The sequence below is a fragment of the Garra rufa genome, chromosome 3 (genome assembly GCF_049309525.1).
Source record: "Garra rufa chromosome 3, GarRuf1.0, whole genome shotgun sequence".
NCBI lineage: Eukaryota > Metazoa > Chordata > Actinopteri > Cypriniformes > Cyprinidae > Garra > Garra rufa.
Genome location: NC_133363.1, coordinates 6,989,333 through 7,015,227, shown reverse-complemented (window position 1 = coordinate 7,015,227; position 25,895 = coordinate 6,989,333). Strand labels below are relative to the sequence as shown.

General features: G+C 26.7%; 1 protein-coding gene across 1 annotated transcript in view; it reads right to left on the bottom strand.

Moving 5' to 3' along the window:
* LOC141330872 (PH domain leucine-rich repeat-containing protein phosphatase 2-like) overlaps positions 1 to 25,895 on the bottom strand; it is a 42,378-nt gene that overhangs the window by 14,456 nt on the left and 2,027 nt on the right. The window contains exons 2-5 of the mRNA XM_073835652.1: positions 20,213 to 20,415; positions 20,041 to 20,101; positions 5,575 to 5,670; positions 2,482 to 2,637 (exon numbers count right to left, since the gene is read on the bottom strand). Coding sequence (XP_073691753.1) covers positions 2,482 to 2,637; positions 5,575 to 5,670; positions 20,041 to 20,101; positions 20,213 to 20,415 — 516 coding nt within the window. The remainder of the gene's footprint in view (positions 1 to 2,481; positions 2,638 to 5,574; positions 5,671 to 20,040; positions 20,102 to 20,212; positions 20,416 to 25,895) is intronic.

Genomic DNA, 25,895 nt, shown 5'->3' with positions numbered 1-25,895 from the left:
GAAGCCTGAGAAGTTGACAGTTGTTCTGCTGTGTTTATATATATTTATAAATAAATAAAATATATTTATATTTTTATATTTATATATATATATATTTTAAATATGCATAAAAATACATATAAAAATATATTATAATTATATAAATATATAATATTAAATATATATATTTTTTTTTTAAACAACAATTTTATTTTCAAACATTGTCATACAGATTAATACAACAGTTCTATTTTCCATTATAACCGAATAAAAAGAAAAATAATAATAAAAAATAAATAAATAAATAAAAATAAACAAATATAAAAATACAACATATAAAAAAAAAAAAAAAAAAAAAAAAAAAACCACTCCCGTACAACAGTAAGATACTTGTCTATATACTCTCAATGTCCATCAGTTCTACAAAAGAGTCACCATCTAGACTCTGCAAGAAGTCATGGAACACTTTCCAGATGGACCAAAAAACATGAAGTTTGTTTTTCAAAAAATAGGTAATCTTTTCTAAAGCAAGGCATGAAGTCATCCCCTTTATCCATTGAGACACGCTAGGGGACTCTTCTTTTTTCCAACAACATGCAATTACACGTTTGGCTTCCAACAAACAAAGAATTAGCAGCATTCTTTCATGTTTAGTAGTTTTAAAATTCAGAGGACAAATATGTAATATACACAGCTTGGGATCAAGAGGAGTTATATTAAATATATAAATGTTAATATTTTTAATTAATTTTTTTAAATTGTATTAAATTATTTATATTATTTATAATTTTAACTTTGAGTTTTATGTATATATATATATATTATGTATACGTCTGTATGTAATACAATTTTGGAAAAAATTAACTAAACTACTTTGTGATATGTAAAATAAAGTACAACATTATGAAGTTACGTAAAATAGAGTGTGAAATGTAGCTGTGTTTATATATTTTTTATATATTTTATAAAAAAAAATTTAAATATGCATAAAAATACATATAAGAAATAAATAGAATAATTATATAAATAATGTTTAATAAGTTTTAATATGTTTAATAAGTTTTTATATTTGCATTTTATTTTAGTTTTGTATTTTATTTCTAAAATACAAAAATCTTACAATTTTTTTTATTTAATTAATAATTTCACTTAAAGTATATATATATATATATATATATATATATATATATATATACACACACACACACACACACACACACACACACACACACACACACACACACACACACACACACAATTAATTTAAAATTTTGATTCATTTAGATTTAATTATTAAAATCTAAAGTTGTATCTGTTGATATTTTATATTTTGAATCAGTTTTATTTTTGTATTTTATTTTATTTTTATTCATACTGAAATACAAATATTTACTTTTAGATTTTGAATTAGTTGAATTAGTTTTTATGTTACTATTTCATTTAATTAATTTACATTTTTTTTATTCATAAAATACAACAATCTTACAATTTTACGACATTTATAATTCACTTAAAGTATATATATATAACAATTAATTAATTCCAACATTTACTAATGCATTATTATAATCTAAAGTTGTATCTGTTAATATTTTAATAATAATAATAATAATAATAATAATAATAGTAATAATAATGTATATTTTTTAATTTATGATACATTTACACATATGTATTTTATATTTTGAATTCGTGTTTGTATGCAATTAATCAATTTAAACATTTACTAATGCATTATTAAAATCAAAAGTTGTATCTGTTGATATTTTAATAATTAATACTTATTGGACCTGAGCTGACATTATTAATAAATGAACAGCAGTATTTTAATTAACCAACTTTAACAAAGATTAATAAATACTGTAACAAACGTACTGCTCATTGTTGGTTTATGTTAGTAAACTGACTGAAAATGAGAAATGTTGAAATTTGAGTTTTATTTTTGTTTTATTTTAAGTAACATCAATGTTTTTAGTTTTAGTTTACTATAATCACCTTAAAATTAATATTCCAGTATTTCAGTTGTATTTAGTGTAAATTTAAGTGTAAATCTGTTTCTTCAATCAAGATTCAATCTCATTTTTTCAGCCTGCTCTAATTGAATGATAAAGGACATAATCTGATATCTAATTAACAAGACTTCGCTCAATTAATTAACTTTAATGTTGTTGCATACTTTTAACTACTTCAAATCATGAGTAGCTACACTTTCAAAGTAGCTCTGAGTATAATCTGTAATATCTGAGTGGTTTTTATTTCCAAAGGGCAGTTTCCAGAGAATTCCCTGGTTTGCTAAGTTCCTGTAAAAGGCTAGAAGGTCTGATGAAGAGCTCAAGCAGCAAGACTAAAGGTCCACAGAGCAGAGAGACGCAGCTGCAGCACTGCACCTGTCACACGCACAAAATGGCAGGAAACACAAGGAAAGTGGAGAGAGAAAAAAGAGAAAGCACAGCCCGGAGAATAAGATGAACAGAGAGAGGACAGAAGGAGGTAGTGACCTACTTTAAGGCTTTGTAGAAGAAGCTCTCTGGCAGTTCCCGCAACTTGTTGTGCTGCAGGTCGAGTGTTTCCAGCGGGATGTGGTCGAGTAGGTCAGCCAGTCTCTCCAACCTATTGTTACCAGCCAGCAGTTTACGCAGACTCAGACTGCTGAGGAGTCTGGCAGAGAAAGAAATAGACTTTGTAAGAAAAAACACTGCTTTTGGTTTTGCATCAGAATTTAGTCTTGAATGAGGGAAGAAACTCAAAAGCAATGCCATCTTTACAAGGATCCTCATGTCAATCAAAACCCATTTGCTATAATTACAGGTTTAGAGCGGAAAAATATTCTGAGAAAAAAATTGAAAATGCCAAACTAAAATACCGACTAAATAAATAAATAAATAATTATAATAATAATAATTATTATTATTATTATTATTATTATTATTATTATTATACAATTTCAATGTAAAATAAAAATGATTTAAGAAAAATATCATAATTTTATATATTTATGGCTATATAATAATATTACTATTTATGGCTGCAACTGAAGATTTTCAGTAAACAATCATTATTGTTATTCATTTTACTGTAAAATATAAAAATGTACTGTTTAGGAAAATGTCAATTTCATTTTACAGTACAACTGTAAAATTATAATATTACTATTTATAGCTGCAGCTCAAGATTTTCAGTAAATAACAATATTTATTATTATTATACATTTTTAATGTAAAATAAAAAAATGTGTATTTAAGAAAAATAATATCATAATTTTATTGTACAGTACAACTGTAAAATTATAATATTACCATTTATAGCTGCAGCTGAAGATTTTCAGTAAATAATAATAATTATTATTATTATACATTTTTAATGTAAAATAAAAAAATATGTATTTAAGAAAAATAATATCATAATTTTATTGTACAATACAACTATAAAATTATAATATTACCATTTACAGCTGCAGCTGAAGATTTTCAGTAAATATTCATTATTATTATTATTATTATTATAAACTTTAACTGTAAAATAAAAATAGTATTTAAGAAAAATAATATTAATTTTATTTTACAGTACAACTGTACATTTATAATATTACTAATTATGGCTGCAACTGAAGATTTTCAGTAAATAATCATTATTATAATACATTTGTAGTGTAAATAAAAAAATGGACTATTTAAGAAAAATATAAATTTTATCTTACAGTACAACTGTAAAATTATATTACTAATGTTTATTGAATATTTTCAGTAAATAATCATTATCATTATTGTTATTATACATTTTCAGTGTAAAATAAAAAAAAATGTATTTAAGAAAAACAATTTCAATTTTATTTTACAGTACAACTGTAAAATTATAATATTACTATTTATAGCTGCAGCTGATGATTTTCAATAAACGATCATTATTATTATAAAATTTCACTGTAAAATAAAAAAATATGTACTTAAGAAAAATAATTAGTTTTCATAATCTTAATTTTATTTTATAGTACTGTAACTATAAAATTATAAAACTACTATTTATGGCTGCAACTGAGGATTTTTAGTAAATAATCATCATTATTTTTATATTATATGATATTATAACGCTACTATTTATGGCTGCAACTGAAGATTGAATAAATATTCATTATTATTATTATTATTATAAATTGTAATTGTAAAAAAAATAATATAATTAACTATATAAATAACTATATGACTATAAAATTATAATATGACTTATGGCTGCAACTGAAGATTTTGAGTAAATATTCATTATTATTATAAACTGTCAATTTAAAAAAAAGTTTTTAAGAATAATAATATAATAATTTATTATAAATAATAACTTTAAAATTTTAACATTATTTATGGCTGCAACTGAAGATTTTGAGTGAATATTCAATATTATTATAAATTGTCAATGTAAAATAAAAAAAAGAGTATTTAAGAATATTAATATAATAATTTAATTAGTACAACTGTAAAATTATAATATTACTATTTATGGCTGAAACTGATGGTTTTCAGTAAATAACAAGTTTTCATTTTCATTACTATTGTAATATTTTACTGCCAAAAAAGAAAAATAATTGAATATAATTAAAATTAAAATAATTTATTTATCATTTAATAATAAAAATAATTGAATTATATCATTTAAACCAGCAATGCATATAATTATTTAAATAAATCATATCAAGCTATATCACAATTTCAGTTTTATTTTTATTAATCATGCAGCTCTAAAATGCACACAACCCAATTTCAAGTCTTCTGAAGCCAAACATCAGGAAAAGACAAATATGAGTGGTGTTTCATTTAAATATAATTTATAAATAAAATACTATTTAATAATCTAAAATATTTACACCAGATTTTTTTAGGGGGGAAAAAACATTACTATGCTTTTAAGAATGATATGTGAAGCAAATGAAGATTTTTAGTTAATAGCACATTTCCGTTTTCAGCATTTTGTTGTTCTTTTTTCAGTTTCTAAATAATGCTGCTGCACAGACAAGAGCTGCATAAAGACTCTTCAACAAATTCTCTTCTCATGGAAACTATAACAGCATTATGGGTTTGGAACGACATGAGGTTGAGTAAATAAAGACAGAATCCTCAATTTTGGTGAACTATTCCTTCAAAACAGCAACACAGCGTTTTTATGCGAGGCAAAGAGTGCAGCACTCAGTCTCAAATGGGACACAAACTTCAAGCCGCATATTATCTCATTTGCGCACGGCTTTTAGCTCTTTCAGATGCAAATGACTGAATGTTAATGTGGAATTAGCTGCAAATGGTGCTTTCATCTGCTTGGCGTTTACATCACTTCGCTTTGAGACGGCAGAGTGGCCTCATCAAGCGTCTGCTGATGAACGCCGGCCCGTTTCTATTCACATCCACCGTCTGGCCAGACCCACATCATTCATATCAAATGGACAATTTTTGTTGAATAAATAAGTACAAAATGCTGACATTAAGATTTGGGAATGGGGGAACAGGAGGACACTTTCTTTTAAGCAACTGAGGAAGATGCAAATGCAGTTCACAATGGTCTAAACAAGCACACACACACACACACACACACACACACACACACACGTGCACGCACCTGGCCGGGAGCTCAGACAGCAGATTATGGGAGACGTCCAGCACCTCAATCTTCCTGCTGTCACACACCCAGTCTGGCAGGTATTCCAGGAGATTCCTGCAGGAGGGATGGGAATTAACTCCAGGCTACTTACATCACAGCATTAGCATCGTACAGGAGTGAGCAGGGTAAAGGACATGACTGGAGCACGCTGAGCCTCTTGTAAATGAGCTGATGAGCATTTGGCCACATTTGCATTACAAATCTGCATGTTATAGTGCATGCACACTGGTAAGCAGTGTTGGGGAATGCTACTTTTAAAAGTAATGCATTACAATATTTAGTTACTCCCTAAAAAAGTAACTAATTCCGTTATTTAGTTACTTTTTATGGAAAGTAATGCGTTACGTTACATTTGCGTTACTTTTTAAATCTGGGCAGGGCTTGTTTTTAATATAAAAAGTTCTATTTTTAGCAAATGTAAAAGCCTTTTTACACCAAAAGCCTCAGGCTTAGAGAAAAGTAAATTCACGTCTGTACAGTAGTAAATAATCATTATTATTATAAATTGTCACTGTAAAATAAAAAATGTGTACTTAAGAAAAATAATACATTTTCATAATCATAGTTTTATTTTACAGTACAATTGTAAAATTATAACACTACTATTTATGGCTGCAACCAAGGATTTTCAGTAAATAATCATCATTATTATTGTTATTATTATTATAAATTTTCACCGTAAAAAAAAAAAAAAAAGTATTTAAGAAAAATAATATCATAATTTTATTTTACAGTACATCTTTAAAAGTATAACAATACTATTGTTGTAAGTACTAAAGTTACTTTTAAAAGTAATGTATTATAATATTAAGTTACTCCCTAAAAAAGTAACTAATTCCGTTACTTAGTTACTTTTTATGGAAAGTAATGCGTTACGTTACATTTGCGTTACTTTTTAAATCTGGGCAGGGCTTGTTTTTAATATAAAAAGTTCTATTTTTAGCAAATGTAAAAGCCTTTTTACACCAAAAGCCTCAGGCTTAGAGAAAAGTAAAATCACGTCTGTACAGTAGTAAATAATCATTGTTATTATACATTTTCAGTGTAAAATAAAAAAAATGTTTATTTAAGAAAAATAATATCAATTTTATTTTACAGTACATCTTTAACAGTATAACAATACTATTGTTGTAAGTACTAAAGTTACTTTTAAAAGTAATGCATTACAATATTGAGTTACTCCCTAAAAAAGTAACTAATTCTGTTACTTAGTTACTTTTTATGGAAAGTAATGCGTTGCGTTACATTTGTGTTACTTTTTAAATCTGGGCAGGGCTTGTTTTTAATATAAAAAGTTCTATTTTTAGCAAATGTAAAAGCCTTTTTACACCAAAAGCCTCAGGCTTAGAGAAAAGTAAATTCACATCTGTACAGTAGTAAATAATCATTATTATTATACATTTTCAGTGTAAAATAAAAAAAAATGTGTATTTAAGAAAAATAATATAAATGTTATTTAACAATACAACTGCAAAATTATATTACTATTTAATGCTGCAACTGAAGATTTTCAGTAAATAATCAATATTATTATTATAAATTGTCACTGTAAAATTATAACACTACTATATATGGCTGCAACCGAGGATTTTCAGTAAATAATCATCATTATTAATATTATTATTATAAATTTTCACCGTAAAAAAACAAAACAAAACAAGTATTTAAGAAAAATAATATCATAATTTTATTTTACAGTACATCTTTAAAAGTATAACAATACTATTGTTGTAAGTACTAAAGTTACTTTTAAAAGTAATGTATTATAACATTAAGTTACTCCCTAAAAAAGTAACTAATTCCGTTACTTAGTTACTTTTTATGGAAAGTAATGCGTTGCGTTACTTTTTAAATCTGGGCAGGGCTTGTTTTTAATATAAAAAGTTCTATTTTTAGCAAATGTAAAAGCCTTTTTACACCAAAAGCCTCAGGCTTAGAGAAAAGTAAAATCACGTCTGTACAGTAGTAAATAATCATTGTTATTATACATTTTCAGTGTAAAATAAAAAAAATGTTTATTTAAGAAAAATAATATCAATTTTATTTTACAGTACATCTTTAACAGTATAACAATACTATTGTTGTAAGTACTAAAGTTACTTTTAAAAGTAATGCATTACAATATTGAGTTACTCCCTAAAAAAGTAACTAATTCCGTTACTTAGTTACTTTTTATGGAAAGTAATGCGTTACGTTACATTTGCGTTACTTTTTAAATCTGGGCAGGGCTTGTTTTTAATATAAAAAGTTCTATTTTTAGCAAATGTAAAAGCCTTTTTACACCAAAAGCCTCAGGCTTAGAGAAAAGTAAATTCACGTCTGTACAGTAGTAAATAATCATTATTATTATAAATTGTCACTGTAAAATAAAAAATGTGTACTTAAGAAAAATAATACATTTTCATAATCATAGTTTTATTTTACAGTACAATTGTAAAATTATAACACTACTATTTATGGCTGCAACCGAGGATTTTCAGTAAATAATCATCATTATTATTGTTATTATTATTATAAATTTTCACCGTAAAAAAAAAAAAAAAGTATTTAAGAAAAATAATATCATAATTTTATTTTACAGTACATCTTTAAAAGTATAACAATACTATTGTTGTAAGTACTAAAGTTACTTTTAAAAGTAATGTATTATAATATTAAGTTACTCCCTAAAAAAGTAACTAATTCCGTTACTTAGTTACTTTTTATGGAAAGTAATGCGTTACGTTACATTTGCGTTACTTTTTAAATCTGGGCAGGGCTTGTTTTTAATATAAAAAGTTCTATTTTTAGCAAATGTAAAAGCCTTTTTACACCAAAAGCCTCAGGCTTAGAGAAAAGTAAAATCACGTCTGTACAGTAGTAAATAATCATTATTATTATACATTTTCAGTGTAAAATAAAAAAAATGTTTATTTAAGAAAAATAATATCAATTTTATTTTACAGTACATCTTTAACAGTATAACAATACTATTGTTGTAAGTACTAAAGTTACTTTTAAAAGTAATGCATTACAATATTGAGTTACTCCCTAAAAAAGTAACTAATTCCGTTACTTAGTTACTTTTTATGGAAAGTAATGCGTTACGTTACATTTGCGTTACTTTTTAAATCTGGGCAGGGCTTGTTTTTAATATAAAAAGTTCTATTTTTAGCAAATGTAAAAGCCTTTTTACACCAAAAGCCTCAGGCTTAGAGAAAAGTAAAATCACGTCTGTACAGTAGTAAATAATCATTATTATTATACATTTTCAGTGTAAAATAAAAAAAATGTTTATTTAAGAAAAATAATATCAATTTTATTTTACAGTACATCTTTAACAGTATAACAATACTATTGTTGTAAGTACTAAAGTTACTTTTAAAAGTAATGCATTACAATATTGAGTTACTCCCTAAAAAAGTAACTAATTCTGTTACTTAGTTACTTTTTATGGAAAGTAATGCGTTGCGTTACATTTGTGTTACTTTTTAAATCTGGGCAGGGCTTGTTTTTAATATAAAAAGTTCTATTTTTAGCAAATGTAAAAGCCTTTTTACACCAAAAGCCTCAGGCTTAGAGAAAAGTAAATTCACATCTGTACAGTGGTAAATAATCATTATTATTATACATTTTCAGTGTAAAATAAAAAAAAATGTGTATTTAAGAAAAATAATATAAATGTTATTTAACAATACAACTGCAAAATTATATTACTATTTAATGCTGCAACTGAAGATTTTCAGTAAATAATCAATATTATTATTATAAATTGTCACTGTAAAATTATAACACTACTATATATGGCTGCAACCGAGGATTTTCAGTAAATAATCATCATTATTAATATTATTATTATAAATTTTCACCGTAAAAAAACAAAACAAAACAAGTATTTAAGAAAAATAATATCATAATTTTATTTTACAGTACATCTTTAAAAGTATAACAATACTATTGTTGTAAGTACTAAAGTTACTTTTAAAAGTAATGTATTATAACATTAAGTTACTCCCTAAAAAAGTAACTAATTCCGTTACTTAGTTACTTTTTATGGAAAGTAATGCGTTGCGTTACTTTTTAAATCTGGGCAGGGCTTGTTTGTTTTTAATATAAAAAGTTCTATTTTTAGCAAATGTAAAAGCCTTTTTACACCAAAAACCTCAGGCGTAGAGAAAAGTAAATTCACGTCTGTACAGTAGTAAATAATCATTATTATTATACATTTTCAGTGTAAAATAAAAAAATGTTTATTTAAGAAAAATAATATCAATTTTATTTTACAGTACATCTTTAACAGTATAACAATACTATTGTTGTAAGTACTAAAGTTACTTTTAAAAGTAATGCATTACAATATTGAGTTACTCCCTAAAAAAGTAACTAATTCTGTTACTTAGTTACTTTTTATGGAAAGTAATGCGTTACGTTACTTTTGCTTTACTTTTGAAATCTGGGCAGGGCTTGCTTGTTTGTTTTTAACATAAAAAGTTTTATTTTTGTCAAATGTAAAAGCCTTTTCACACCAAAAACCTCAGGCTTAGAGAAAAGTAAATTCACGTCTGTACAGTAGTAAATAATCATTATTATTATACATTTTCAGTGTAAAATAAAAAAATTAAGAAAAATAATATCAATTTTATTTTACAGTACAACTGCAAAATTATAATATTACCATTTAATGCTGCAACTGAACATTTTCCGTAATTAATCATTATTATTATTATAAATTGTCACTGTAAAATAAAAAATGTGTACTTAAGAAAAATAATACATTTTCATAATCATAGTTTTATTTTACAGTACAATTGTAAAATTATAACACTACTATTTATGGCTGCAACCGAGGATTTTCAGTAAATAATCATCATTATTATTGTTATTATTATTATAAATTTTCACCGTAAAAAAAAAAAAAAAAGTATTTAAGAAAAATAATATCATAATTTTATTTTACAGTACATCTTTAAAAGTATAACAATACTATTGTTGTAAGTACTAAAGTTACTTTTAAAAGTAATGTATTATAATATTAAGTTACTCCCTAAAAAAGTAACTAATTCCGTTACTTAGTTACTTTTTATGGAAAGTAATGCGTTACGTTACATTTGCGTTACTTTTTAAATCTGGGCAGGGCTTGTTTTTAATATAAAAAGTTCTATTTTTAGCAAATGTAAAAGCCTTTTTACACCAAAAGCCTCAGGCTTAGAGAAAAGTAAAATCACGTCTGTACAGTAGTAAATAATCATTGTTATTATACATTTTCAGTGTAAAATAAAAAAAATGTTTATTTAAGAAAAATAATATCAATTTTATTTTACAGTACATCTTTAACAGTATAACAATACTATTGTTGTAAGTACTAAAGTTACTTTTAAAAGTAATGCATTACAATATTGAGTTACTCCCTAAAAAAGTAACTAATTCCGTTACTTAGTTACTTTTTATGGAAAGTAATGCGTTACGTTACATTTGCGTTACTTTTTAAATCTGGGCAGGGCTTGTTTTTAATATAAAAAGTTCTATTTTTAGCAAATGTAAAAGCCTTTTTACACCAAAAGCCTCAGGCTTAGAGAAAAGTAAAATCACGTCTGTACAGTAGTAAATAATCATTATTATTATACATTTTCAGTGTAAAATAAAAAAAATGTTTATTTAAGAAAAATAATATCAATTTTATTTTACAGTACATCTTTAACAGTATAACAATACTATTGTTGTAAGTACTAAAGTTACTTTTAAAAGTAATGCATTACAATATTGAGTTACTCCCTAAAAAAGTAACTAATTCTGTTACTTAGTTACTTTTTATGGAAAGTAATGCGTTGCGTTACATTTGTGTTACTTTTTAAATCTGGGCAGGGCTTGTTTTTAATATAAAAAGTTCTATTTTTAGCAAATGTAAAAGCCTTTTTACACCAAAAGCCTCAGGCTTAGAGAAAAGTAAATTCACGTCTGTACAGTAGTAAATAATCATTATTATTATACATTTTCAGTGTAAAATAAAAAAAAATGTGTATTTAAGAAAAATAATATAAATGTTATTTAACAATACAACTGCAAAATTATATTACTATTTAATGCTGCAACTGAAGATTTTCAGTAAATAATCAATATTATTATTATAAATTGTCACTGTAAAATTATAACACTACTATATATGGCTGCAACCGAGGATTTTCAGTAAATAATCATCATTATTAATATTATTATTATAAATTTTCACCGTAAAAAAACAAAACAAAACAAGTATTTAAGAAAAATAATATCATAATTTTATTTTACAGTACATCTTTAAAAGTATAACAATACTATTGTTGTAAGTACTAAAGTTACTTTTAAAAGTAATGTATTATAACATTAAGTTACTCCCTAAAAAAGTAACTAATTCCGTTACTTAGTTACTTTTTATGGAAAGTAATGCGTTACGTTGCTTTTTAAATCTGGGCAGGGCTTGTTTGTTTTTAACATAAAAAGTTCTATTTTTAGCAAATGTAAAAGCCTTTTTACACCAAAAACCTCAGGCGTAGAGAAAAGTAAATTCACGTCTGTACAGTAGTAAATAATCATTATTATTATACATTTTCAGTGTAAAATAAAAAAATGTTTATTTAAGAAAAATAATATCAATTTTATTTTACAGTACATCTTTAACAGTATAACAATACTATTGTTGTAAGTACTAAAGTTACTTTTAAAAGTAATGCATTACAATATTGAGTTACTCCCTAAAAAAGTAACTAATTCCGTTACTTAGTTACTTTTTATGGAAAGTAATGCGTTACGTTGCTTTTTAAATCTGGGCAGGGCTTGTTTGTTTTTAACATAAAAAGTTTTATTTTTGTCAAATGTAAAAGCCTTTTCACACCAAAAACCTCAGGCTTAGAGAAAAGTAAATTCACGTCTGTACAGTAGTAAATAATCATTATTATTATACATTTTCAGTGTAAAATAAAAAAATTAAGAAAAATAATATCAATTTTATTTTACAGTACAACTGCAAAATTATAATATTACCATTTAATGCTGCAACTGAACATTTTCCGTAATTAATCATTATTATTATTATAAATTGTCACTGTAAAATAAAAAATGTGTACTTAAGAAAAATAATACATTTTCATAATCATAGTTTTATTTTAATATAAATTATAACACTACTATTTATGGCTGCAACCGAGGATTTTCAGTAAATAATCATCATTATTATTGTTATTATTATTATAAATTTTCACCGTAAAAAAAAAAAAAAAAGTATTTAAGAAAAATAATATCATAATTTTATTTTACAGTACATCTTTAAAAGTATAACAATACTATTGTTGTAAGTACTAAAGTTACTTTTAAAAGTAATGTATTATAATATTAAGTTACTCCCTAAAAAAGTAACTAATTCCGTTACTTAGTTACTTTTTATGGAAAGTAATGCGTTACGTTACATTTGCGTTACTTTTTAAATCTGGGCAGGGCTTGTTTTTAATATAAAAAGTTCTATTTTTAGCAAATGTAAAAGCCTTTTTACACCAAAAGCCTCAGGCTTAGAGAAAAGTAAAATCACGTCTGTACAGTAGTAAATAATCATTGTTATTATACATTTTCAGTGTAAAATAAAAAAAATGTTTATTTAAAAAAAATAATATCAATTTTATTTTACAGTACATCTTTAACAGTATAACAATACTATTGTTGTAAGTACTAAAGTTACTTTTAAAAGTAATGCATTACAATATTGAGTTACTCCCTAAAAAAGTAACTAATTCCGTTACTTAGTTACTTTTTATGGAAAGTAATGCGTTACGTTACATTTGCGTTACTTTTTAAATCTGGGCAGGGCTTGTTTTTAATATAAAAAGTTCTATTTTTAGCAAATGTAAAAGCCTTTTTACACCAAAAGCCTCAGGCTTAGAGAAAAGTAAAATCACGTCTGTACAGTAGTAAATAATCATTGTTATTATACATTTTCAGTGTAAAATAAAAAAAATGTTTATTTAAGAAAAATAATATCATAATTTTATTTTACAGTACATCTTTAACAGTATAACAATACTATTGTTGTAAGTACTAAAGTTACTTTTAAAAGTAATGTATTATAATATTAAGTTACTCCCTAAAAAAGTAACTAATTCCGTTACTTAGTTACTTTTTATGGAAAGTAATGCGTTACGTTACATTTGCGTTACTTTTTAAATCTGGGCAGGGCTTGTTTTTAATATAAAAAGTTCTATTTTTAGCAAATGTAAAAGCCTTTTTACACCAAAAGCCTCAGGCTTAGAGAAAAGTAAAATCACGTCTGTACAGTAGTAAATAATCATTGTTATTATACATTTTCAGTGTAAAATAAAAAAAATGTTTATTTAAAAAAAATAATATCAATTTTATTTTACAGTACATCTTTAACAGTATAACAATACTATTGTTGTAAGTACTAAAGTTACTTTTAAAAGTAATGCATTACAATATTGAGTTACTCCCTAAAAAAGTAACTAATTCCGTTACTTAGTTACTTTTTATGGAAAGTAATGCGTTACGTTACATTTGCGTTACTTTTTAAATCTGGGCAGGGCTTGTTTTTAATATAAAAAGTTCTATTTTTAGCAAATGTAAAAGCCTTTTTACACCAAAAGCCTCAGGCTTAGAGAAAAGTAAATTCACGTCTGTACAGTAGTAAATAATCATTATTATTATAAATTGTCACTGTAAAATAAAAAATGTGTACTTAAGAAAAATAATACATTTTCATAATCATAGTTTTATTTTACAGTACAATTGTAAAATTATAACACTACTATTTATGGCTGCAACCGAGGATTTTCAGTAAATAATCATCATTATTATTGTTATTATTATTATAAATTTTCACCGTAAAAAAAAAAAAAAAAGTATTTAAGAAAAATAATATCATAATTTTATTTTACAGTACATCTTTAAAAGTATAACAATACTATTGTTGTAAGTACTAAAGTTACTTTTAAAAGTAATGTATTATAATATTAAGTTACTCCCTAAAAAAGTAACTAATTCCGTTACTTAGTTACTTTTTATGGAAAGTAATGCGTTACGTTACATTTGCGTTACTTTTTAAATCTGGGCAGGGCTTGTTTTTAATATAAAAAGTTCTATTTTTAGCAAATGTAAAAGCCTTTTTACACCAAAAGCCTCAGGCTTAGAGAAAAGTAAAATCACGTCTGTACAGTAGTAAATAATCATTGTTATTATACATTTTCAGTGTAAAATAAAAAAAATGTTTATTTAAGAAAAATAATATCAATTTTATTTTACAGTACATCTTTAACAGTATAACAATACTATTGTTGTAAGTACTAAAGTTACTTTTAAAAGTAATGCATTACAATATTGAGTTACTCCCTAAAAAAGTAACTAATTCCGTTACTTAGTTACTTTTTATGGAAAGTAATGCGTTACGTTACATTTGCGTTACTTTTTAAATCTGGGCAGGGCTTGTTTTTAATATAAAAAGTTCTATTTTTAGCAAATGTAAAAGCCTTTTTACACCAAAAGCCTCAGGCTTAGAGAAAAGTAAATTCACGTCTGTACAGTAGTAAATAATCATTATTATTATAAATTGTCACTGTAAAATAAAAAATGTGTACTTAAGAAAAATAATACATTTTCATAATCATAGTTTTATTTTACAGTACAATTGTAAAATTATAACACTACTATTTATGGCTGCAACCGAGGATTTTCAGTAAATAATCATCATTATTATTGTTATTATTATTATAAATTTTCACCGTAAAAAAAAAAAAAAAAGTATTTAAGAAAAATAATATCATAATTTTATTTTACAGTACATCTTTAAAAGTATAACAATACTATTGTTGTAAGTACTAAAGTTACTTTTAAAAGTAATGTATTATAATATTAAGTTACTCCCTAAAAAAGTAACTAATTCCGTTACTTAGTTACTTTTTATGGAAAGTAATGCGTTACGTTACATTTGCGTTACTTTTTAAATCTGGGCAGGGCTTGTTTTTAATATAAAAAGTTCTATTTTTAGCAAATGTAAAAGCCTTTTTACACCAAAAGCCTCAGGCTTAGAGAAAAGTAAAATCACGTCTGTACAGTAGTAAATAATCATTATTATTATACATTTTCAGTGTAAAATAAAAAAAATGTTTATTTAAGAAAAATAATATCAATTTTATTTTACAGTACATCTTTAACAGTATAACAATACTATTGTTGTAAGTACTAAAGTTACTTTTAAAAGTAATGCATTACAATATTGAGTTACTCCCTAAAAAAGTAACTAATTCCGTTACTTAGTTACTTTTTATGGAAAGTAATGCGTTACGTTACATTTGCGTTACTTTTTAAATCTGGGCAGGGCTTGTTTTTAATATAAAAAGTTCTATTTTTAGCAAATGTAAAAGCCTTTTTACACCAAAAGCCTCAGGCTTAGAGAAAAGTAAAATCACGTCTGTACAGTAGTAAATAATCATTATTATTATACATTTTCAGTGTAAAATAAAAAAAATGTTTATTTAAGAAAAATAATATCAATTTTATTTTACAGTACATCTTTAACAGTATAACAATACTATTGTTGTAAGTACTAAAGTTACTTTTAAAAGTAATGCATTACAATATTGAGTTACTCCCTAAAAAAGTAACTAATTCTGTTACTTAGTTACTTTTTATGGAAAGTAATGCGTTGCGTTACATTTGTGTTACTTTTTAAATCTGGGCAGGGCTTGTTTTTAATATAAAAAGTTCTATTTTTAGCAAATGTAAAAGCCTTTTTACACCAAAAGCCTCAGGCTTAGAGAAAAGTAAATTCACATCTGTACAGTGGTAAATAATCATTATTATTATACATTTTCAGTGTAAAATAAAAAAAAATGTGTATTTAAGAAAAATAATATAAATGTTATTTAACAATACAACTGCAAAATTATATTACTATTTAATGCTGCAACTGAAGATTTTCAGTAAATAATCAATATTATTATTATAAATTGTCACTGTAAAATTATAACACTACTATATATGGCTGCAACCGAGGATTTTCAGTAAATAATCATCATTATTAATATTATTATTATAAATTTTCACCGTAAAAAAACAAAACAAAACAAGTATTTAAGAAAAATAATATCATAATTTTATTTTACAGTACATCTTTAAAAGTATAACAATACTATTGTTGTAAGTACTAAAGTTACTTTTAAAAGTAATGTATTATAACATTAAGTTACTCCCTAAAAAAGTAACTAATTCCGTTACTTAGTTACTTTTTATGGAAAGTAATGCGTTGCGTTACTTTTTAAATCTGGGCAGGGCTTGTTTGTTTTTAATATAAAAAGTTCTATTTTTAGCAAATGTAAAAGCCTTTTTACACCAAAAACCTCAGGCGTAGAGAAAAGTAAATTCACGTCTGTACAGTAGTAAATAATCATTATTATTATACATTTTCAGTGTAAAATAAAAAAATGTTTATTTAAGAAAAATAATATCAATTTTATTTTACAGTACAACTTTAACAGTATAACAATACTATTGTTGTAAGTACTAAAGTTACTTTTAAAAGTAATGCATTACAATATTGAGTTACTCCCTAAAAAAGTAACTAATTCTGTTACTTAGTTACTTTTTATGGAAAATAATGCGTTACGTTACTTTTGCTTTACTTTTGAAATCTGGGCAGGGCTTGCTTGTTTGTTTTTAACATAAAAAGTTTTATTTTTGTCAAATGTAAAAGCCTTTTCACACCAAAAACCTCAGGCTTAGAGAAAAGTAAATTCACGTCTGTACAGTAGTAAATAATCATTATTATTATACATTTTCAGTGTAAAATAAAAAAATTAAGTAAAATAATATCAATTTTATTTTACAGTACAACTGCAAAATTATAATATTACCATTTAATGCTGCAACTGAACATTTTCAGTAATTAATCATTATTATTATTATTATAAATTGTCACTGTAAAATAAAAAATGTGTACTTAAGAAAAATAATACATTTTCATAATCATAGTTTTATTTTACAGTACAATTGTAAAATTATAACACTACTATTTATGGCTGCAACCGAGGATTTTCAGTAAATAATCATCATTATTATTGCTATTTTTATTATAAATTTTCACAGTTAAAAAAAAAGTATTTAAGAAAAATAATATCCTAATTTTATTTTACAGTACATCTTTAAAAGTATAACAATACTATTGTTGTAAGTACTAAAGTTACTTTTAAAAGTAATGCATTACAATATTGAGTTACTCCCTAAAAAAGTAACTAATTCCGTTATTTAGTTACTTTTTATGGAAAATAATGCGTTACGTTACTTTTGCTTTACTTTTTAAATCTGGGCAGGGCTTGCTTGTTTCTTTTTAACATAAAAAGTTCTATTTTTGGCAAATGTAAAAGCCTTTTTACACCAAAAGCCTCAGGCTTAGAGAAAAGTAAATTCACGTCTGTACAGTAGACCGCAGAAGAAAAAATGTCAACTCCTCAGCAATAAAAAAAGGAAAACAAATGTTAGATTATCTTGAGTAATTTTTGCTTATTAGTATGGATGAATTGGATCATCAAAGGTCGGCAGCAAAGACTTGTTTAATAAAATGGGATTAAATACATAAAGGATATTTGTATTATTTAACATATTTAATTATTGTAGGTTTGCATTGAATTTCACTGTTTTTATTCATTTTGAGGAGTACTGTATCTTTTTTTTTAGTGAGTGAGATGAATTATTGCATGTTCACATTTATTCTAGAACTAAAGTAACATCTTACTCACAATTTCTCTGAAAAAGTAACTCAGATATTTTCTTGTCAATTAAAAAGTAATGCGTTACTTTACTAGTTACCTGGAAAAAGTAATATTATTACGTAACTTGCATTACTTGTAATGCGTTACCCCCAACACTGCTGGTAAGTATTATTGATATCAATTTACAGTAACAAAAACTAATAAAAAATGAAAACATAACAATAAAAAATTAGTAATCTAGTATTGATTGTATTTTAGCTATATTTTAATAGACAAAAAGTTCATATCTAGTTAATGAAAGATAATAAATAAATAATTGTATAATAAAATAATTATATAAATATCATAAAAATAAAAAGTTATATAAATAAAATAATAATAAATAAAATTCACAAATATTATATGTATGTGTGTATATAGATAGATTATATATATATTTATATAAATAATAAAAATTAGATTAATATTATAATAAAATAGTTTTTATTAGTTCTTATAGTTTTAAAATTATTTTATTGAATAGACAAACAAATAAATATAAGTAATTTTATTTTTGTTTTATATTTCACTTAAAGTCAAATCATTTAGAAACTTTGTTTTAATCTAATATTTATATTTCATTTTATTTCAGTGATATTTTAATGAACAAAAAGGTATACCTAGTTAATAAATGATAATAAATAAATAATGTTATAATAAAATAATAAAAATTATATAAATAATATAAATAATAAAATAGTTTTAAATAGTTCCTATAGTTTTACAAATATTTTTATTAAATAAATATTCAAACAAACAAATATGAATCTAATTATTATATATTATAATTATTATATATATATAATTACATATTTGTGATTGGACATTATTATTACTGGTACTGAAAACTTTTTATTTTTGTTTTATTTTATTTTTATTTACACTTACATTTTTAATCTAGTATGTAATTTTATTTCAGCCATATTTTAATTTAGCAAATTGTAATATAATATCTAGTTCATGAAACATAATAAATAAATAATTTTATAATAAAATAATAAAATTTATATTCCAATAGTTTTAAAAATATTTGTGCTCAATAGATTAAATACATTTATATATACATATATATAAAATAAATAAATAAATATATATAATTACATACTTGTGATTGGACATTATTAATACTGTTGTTTATTCAAAATATTAAGTCAAAATATTGTGGTTATTGTTATGCATTTGAATCAATTCATATTTTTATTTTACATAAATTTCATAGGTTTTAGTCATTTTGAGCTTTTATAATTTCCATTAGTTTAAACTAAACAGAACTTTTTTTCTGATTTTATTTTTAATTTCACTTTAAGTTGAGTAATTTATAAACTTACTTTTTTTTTATCTAGTATTTATATTTAATTTATTTCAGCTATATTTTAACGAACAAAAAGTTATATCTAGTTAATGAAAGATAATAAATATTTTTATACTAAAATAATAAAAATGATAAAAATCTTAAATAGTTGAGAAAATATCGAGAAAATCGCCATTAAAGTTGCCCAAATGAAGTTCTTAGCAATGCATATTACTAATCAAATATTAAGTTTTGATGTATTTACAGTAAGAAATTTACAAAATATCTTCATGGAACATGATCTTTAATTAATATCCTGATGATTTTTGGCATAAAAGAAAAATCGATCATTTTGACCAGACGAATGCCAGTTACCTTGACAGGTCCATTTGTGTTAGTTGGCTGGGAACCGGGTAGATGTTCACCGTGGTCAGGCCTATGAAAAATCATATAGTGATTACGGTATATTTGATGAGGTCTGTGAATAGGGAAATATAAGACTGGAATCTCCTGGTTCATAAACTATGGTCTGGACGTTTGTACTCACGGTTGTTACTGACGTGGAGTGTGCGCAGAGTGAAGCCGCTGAGCGTCAGAGCTCCTAGCTGGTTCCTCTGACACTGCAGCGTCTCCAGACTGCAGGCCGAGCTCAGGTCCAGAGACGTCAACTGGTTGTCTCTCAGGTCTAGCTGGGTCAGGTGTTTAACAGGCTCTAGAGTTTCACTTTTAACGCAGCGGAGGCCATTTAACCTGCACACACAAACACAGGCCTAATGTCAGCTGAAAATATAGTCAAAATCAACCGAAGCGAAGAATCCAAATGGCAAAAATAACGCTGCTGGACAAAATCTATAAAATAAAAAGTAAAAAAATTGTCAAAATACAGTTGCAATCAAAATTATTCAACCCCCCAGTGACTGCAGTACTTTACAAATACAAGCTTTTATGAAGATCCAGGACTTTATAAAAAATTGCATCTATAACACTGCAAAAAATGCTTTTCTTACTTAGATTTTTTGTCTTGTTTCCAGCCAAAATATCTAAAAATTCTTGAAACAGGAAGGATTTTCTAGACAAGTAAAAATGTGTGTCTTGTTTTTAGTAAAAACAAGTCAAAATTAGGTGAGTTTTTGATTAAAACAAGCAAAATAATGTTTTTCAATGGGGTAAGAAAAACAATCTAGTTGTCTGCTTGAAATACGATTTTTTTTTCTTACCCCATTGGCAGATTACTTTGCTTGTTTTAAGCAAAAACTCACTTAATTTTGACTTGTTTTTACTAAAAACAAGATAATAGTTTTTACTTGTCTAGAAAATCCCTGCTGATTCAAGATTTTTTAGATATTTTGGCTGGAAACAAGACAAAAAATCTAAGTAAGAAATTACTTAGATTACTGGTGTATTAAAAGTGATAATGTCAATATATAATGTAATGTTTTTGTGTTATAGGATTTTTTAATAACACAGCTATGTCACAATTATTCAACCCCTGTTCAACATTGCTGTTTTCCAGTCAGTTATTTTTATGGTGGGGAACAAAATTGTCTTAAAACACAATAAAGCCTTTAGAAACACTATTAAAAAACAGAATGAGCTTGAGCTGTTACACATACATACAGTTAGTCCATGCATGTGCTGAAGTTGAGTAGCAAATACGGTAAAGTCAACAGAGCTCGCACAAAATCAATAGAGAAGAAATAGTTTTATTATATTATAAAGTCTAAGGCTGTATGAAGATTTCCAAGAGATTTAAAAGTTCCTAGAGACACAGCTGGCAGCCGTATTCCTTAGATTAAAGTGTGATGCACCAGAAAACCTTTGAGGGTGTTGAACAAAAAAGCACAATATCATAAAATGTTTGATCAGAGCAACTGAGAAAAACCTGCAAAGTACAGCCAAATACTTGCAAGATGACCCGACGAAAGGAGGAAAAACATTTCAGTGCAGAGTATAAGATGAACACTAGACAAGTATGGCCTTCGTGTTGGGGCATCTTGCCGAATACCACTCTTGACCAAGAAGAACAAAAAGACAGATTTGAATATCCTAAAATTCTGAAAGAATGGTTTTTGGAGTGATGTGACCAAACTGGAACTTTTTGGACCCATGGATCAGCGGTATTTCTGGTGCAAAAAAAGGCAAAACTTGTAAGCAGAAGAACACCATCTCCATCGTCAAACATTGAGGTGGATCAGTCCTGTTATGGGGTTGTTTTACTTTAGCAGGAAGTGGAAAACATGACTGTGTGAAGGACATCCTTTAAAGTATCAGGCCATTTTGGCAAGAATTGTGATGCCTTTGGTGCAAAAAACTGAAGCTGACGATCAGTGGACTTTCCTGCAGGACAATCATCCCAAAGTAAACATCCAAATCTACTTCTTCTTGGTTCAGGGATCAGTGATTTAATGTTCTTGAGTGGCCTGTTCAGTCTCCAGATTTAATTCTCATTGAAAATATTTGGTTGAATTTGAAGAAAGCAGTAGCAATGTGAAACTAAATATTATCAGTGGTCTAAAAGCTTTTTCAGTTGAGGAATGGGCCAAGTTTGCAGTAGAGAGGTGACAGAAGCTTCTAAACACTTTCAAGCAGTGTTTATTGCTAGTTTTAAAGAATACAAGATTCTGCGCCAGATTTTACTTTTGGGGGTTGAATAATTTTGAACATGAACATTTAGAGCCAATTTAATTTTCTTTCATTAGTCATCAACTTACATTCTCAAAAGTACTCAAATATGTATGAATAAACTTTGTTGAATTGTTTTCACAAAATTTTGTTCTCTGCAGCAAAATGTCTTGCAGGTCAAGGGGGTTCAATAATTTCGATTGCAACTGTAAATATTTGTTATCTTATTATTTATATGCCTATAATTTTAAGCTCAGAAAAAATGTGTACTGTAGATTTTCCTTGTGAAAAAAACCAAAATGTTACATTTCTGTGTTTTTAAATATTATATTTTATTAAATTAACTAGATAAAAAAAAGTTTGAGTTGGCTTGAGAAAGCCGGACCCGAAAGTTTGAAAAGTTTAAGACATTTAAAAAGTTTTAAGATTGATGGTTTTCAGTCTGAAATAGTTTATTTTAAATCTTAAGTCTTGAATGTCTTGAAGTCAATACAGTCTGTCAGATAGATAGCATGTTTCTAGCATAATTAGCATGTTGCTGGTATGTTGCTAGCATGTCTATCATGATTAGCCTGTTGCTAGCATGTTTTAGCATGATTAGCAATTTGCAAGTATGTTTCTAGCATGTCTTCCCTGCTGAAAAAACCAGCATATGCTGGTTAGGTATGTTTTGGTGCTGGGATGCTGGTTTTAGCTGGTATATGCTGGTCCTTTGCTGGTTTATGCTGGTCCCTTGCTGGTTTATGCTGGTCCTTGACCAGCAACATGACCAGCATAAACCAGCAAAGGACCAGCATTAACCAGCTAAAACCAGCATCCCAGCACCAAAACATACCTAACCAGCATATGCTGGTTTTTTCAGCAGGGTTGCATGATTAGCATGTTGCTATCATGTTTTAACATGATTAGCAAGGTGCTAGCATATTGCTAACTCGATTAGCCAGTTGTTAGCATGTTGCTAGCATGTTTTAACGTGATTAGAAAGTTGCTAACATTTTGCTAACATGATTAACAAGTCGCTAACATTTTTTTAGCCATTTTTTTTATTTCATATTCATATTTGTTTGTTTGTGTATTGAAAATATTTTTGATTGACATTTAGACTCCTATCTGATTTTCTATACTTAAAAATATTGTCTTTTTTATTTGGACTAGTTAAATTACTGTTGTTATTAATTTTATAGCTTATTTTTGACTACCTTTTAGTACTTTTAGGCTGAAATGTGAAATGTATTAGTGAAAAAAAAAAAAAACATTTCAACACTTTTTGAACTGCAGGTTTTGGAATTTTAGTTTAGTATCATGTTTTTTTACAGTCATTTTATACCAGTCATTAATATGTTACCATAGACATTGCCCTACCCCACTCATCCAGTATTACTTTTATTTGTGCAGGTCTTACTATAATACTGCAGATACTCTGTAAATTATATTAATTAAATATTTTAAATTATAGAATTTCTATACTGTATGATGGCTACTTATATTAGGCAATGTTATATGCAATCCAGACAGTTGTTTTTTAATAGCACAATAACATCTGTTTTAAAATGAAGAACTCATGTATGTGAACATGTAATTTACCACAGTGCTGGAAAATTTTGAAAATGCACCTTGAAAGTGCTTGAATTTTAATTTTACACATTTGCACCAAAGCTGTTTGTGAATGGTCATAACCTTGTTACACCAAAATTTGTTATTTAGTTTTCGGTCCAGGCAAATTTGTTGGTTTGTTAAAAAAGAAGAGATAATTGGACTTAAAGGGACTTTTGTTGCTTTACTTGCACAAAAAATATTGAATTTGTTTTCATGTCTCCTCCAAGATATTTGAATACTTTAAAAGGTCATTTTGTTGCTCTTGTTGCACTGAATACTGTGATTTATTTTATTCATTTTGAAGATTTTTGTTGGTGTTTTTTTAAATGTGGTTTCTGTATATTTATTATGTGTTTTTGACTTAAGGAAACTTGATCCACTGAGACTTTGTATCCATATGCAGTCTGCATTGTTTGTCATGCTTTGTAAATTAAACTTGGCATAGACTTAAACTTGCTACAGGTTTACATAGAACTCAATAAAGAGAAGTTAAATATTTAATTTATCTGACTTTCCAATCCAGATATCAAGTTCAAGTCAATCACACATCAGCCTTTATTTCATTTTTATAGGACAATGTAAGGTGACATTTAGTGGAGGTCAAGCCTGAAAGATCCCACAATGACCTTCACAATGGTTCATCTGTGCATCTCCTTTAAAGGAACACTCCACTTTTTTTGGAAATAGGCTCATTCTCCAACTCCCCCCGAGTTAATAAGTTGAGTTTTACCGTTTTGAAATCCATTCAGCCGTTCTCCTGTTCTGGCGATATCACTTTTAGCATAGCTTAGCATCATTGAATCCTATGAGACCAATAGCATCGCATTCAAAAATGACCAACGAGTTTCGATATTTGTCCTATTTAAAACTCGACTCTTCTGTAGTTATATCGTGTACTAAGACCGGCGAAAAATGTAAAGCTGCGATTTTCTAGGCCGATAAGATTAGGAACTACACTCTCATTCCGGTGTAACAGTCAAGGAAGTTTGCTGCTGTAATATGGCCGAAGCAGGCGGATTAAAATATCACGTAGCACATGTGCAAATGCTAACCTAGCTGGGAACTAATTTCATACATTCATACATTTTCCGCCGGTCTTAGTACACGATATAACTACAGAAGAGTAAAGTTTTAAGTAGAACAAATATTGAAACTCGTTGGTCATTTTTGAACGCGATGCTACTGGTCTCATAGGATTCAATGATCTATGCTAAGCTATGCTAAAAGTGATATCGCTAGAACAGGAGAACGGCTGAATGGATTTCAAAACGGTAAAACATTAACTCGGGGGAGGAGTTGGAGAATGAGCCTATTTCCAAAAAAAGTGGAGTGTTCCTTTAACCAAACAGTTTCCTGTTACGAGAGATGCCACGGTTCACTAATGATTAGGGCATTAAACCTTTCTGTTTAATCAACGCCCCCCATGAACTCAAACTCCCGCTCACATCTGCTGTTTGCACATGCTCTGCCAGTGAGATGGGTGAGTCTGTGAGGAATCTGAGCGTGTGGAGGGCGCTGGGATAATCCAGCAGGGAAACTCAAAGCTTGTTCAGGTGACAGACGCCCCAGTCAGGGAGCGTTTGAGGCCCCGCGTGAGTTCCCACGACAGATCAGCTCTGCGTTATGAGCCTGGCTGGATTTCTAATCCACAGCAGGTGCAGTCGGGACCCAGAAAATCCACAAACCTCAGTCTGTTTCGCTCGTTCTCTCTCTCAGGTGAGTCACAGACTGTGAGCTGCCATCAAAACCACAGGCTGTTAGAAAAATATGACTTTATGAGAAGAGCAATCGTGACTGTTAGTGACAGGGCAGCCTCAACATCAGACGGTGGTCTACAGAACGCCCACAGTACGTTTACTAACCGTCTGATGCATATTGCACTCAAAAATGCCAAAACTGTGAACTAAATACTCATTTACATCCTGGTTATATGGTTTTATGAAGCTGGGCGTGAGGCAATACAGATTATAAATTGTGTTATGATAAGTTATGTTAATAAGGGTTTATACAAT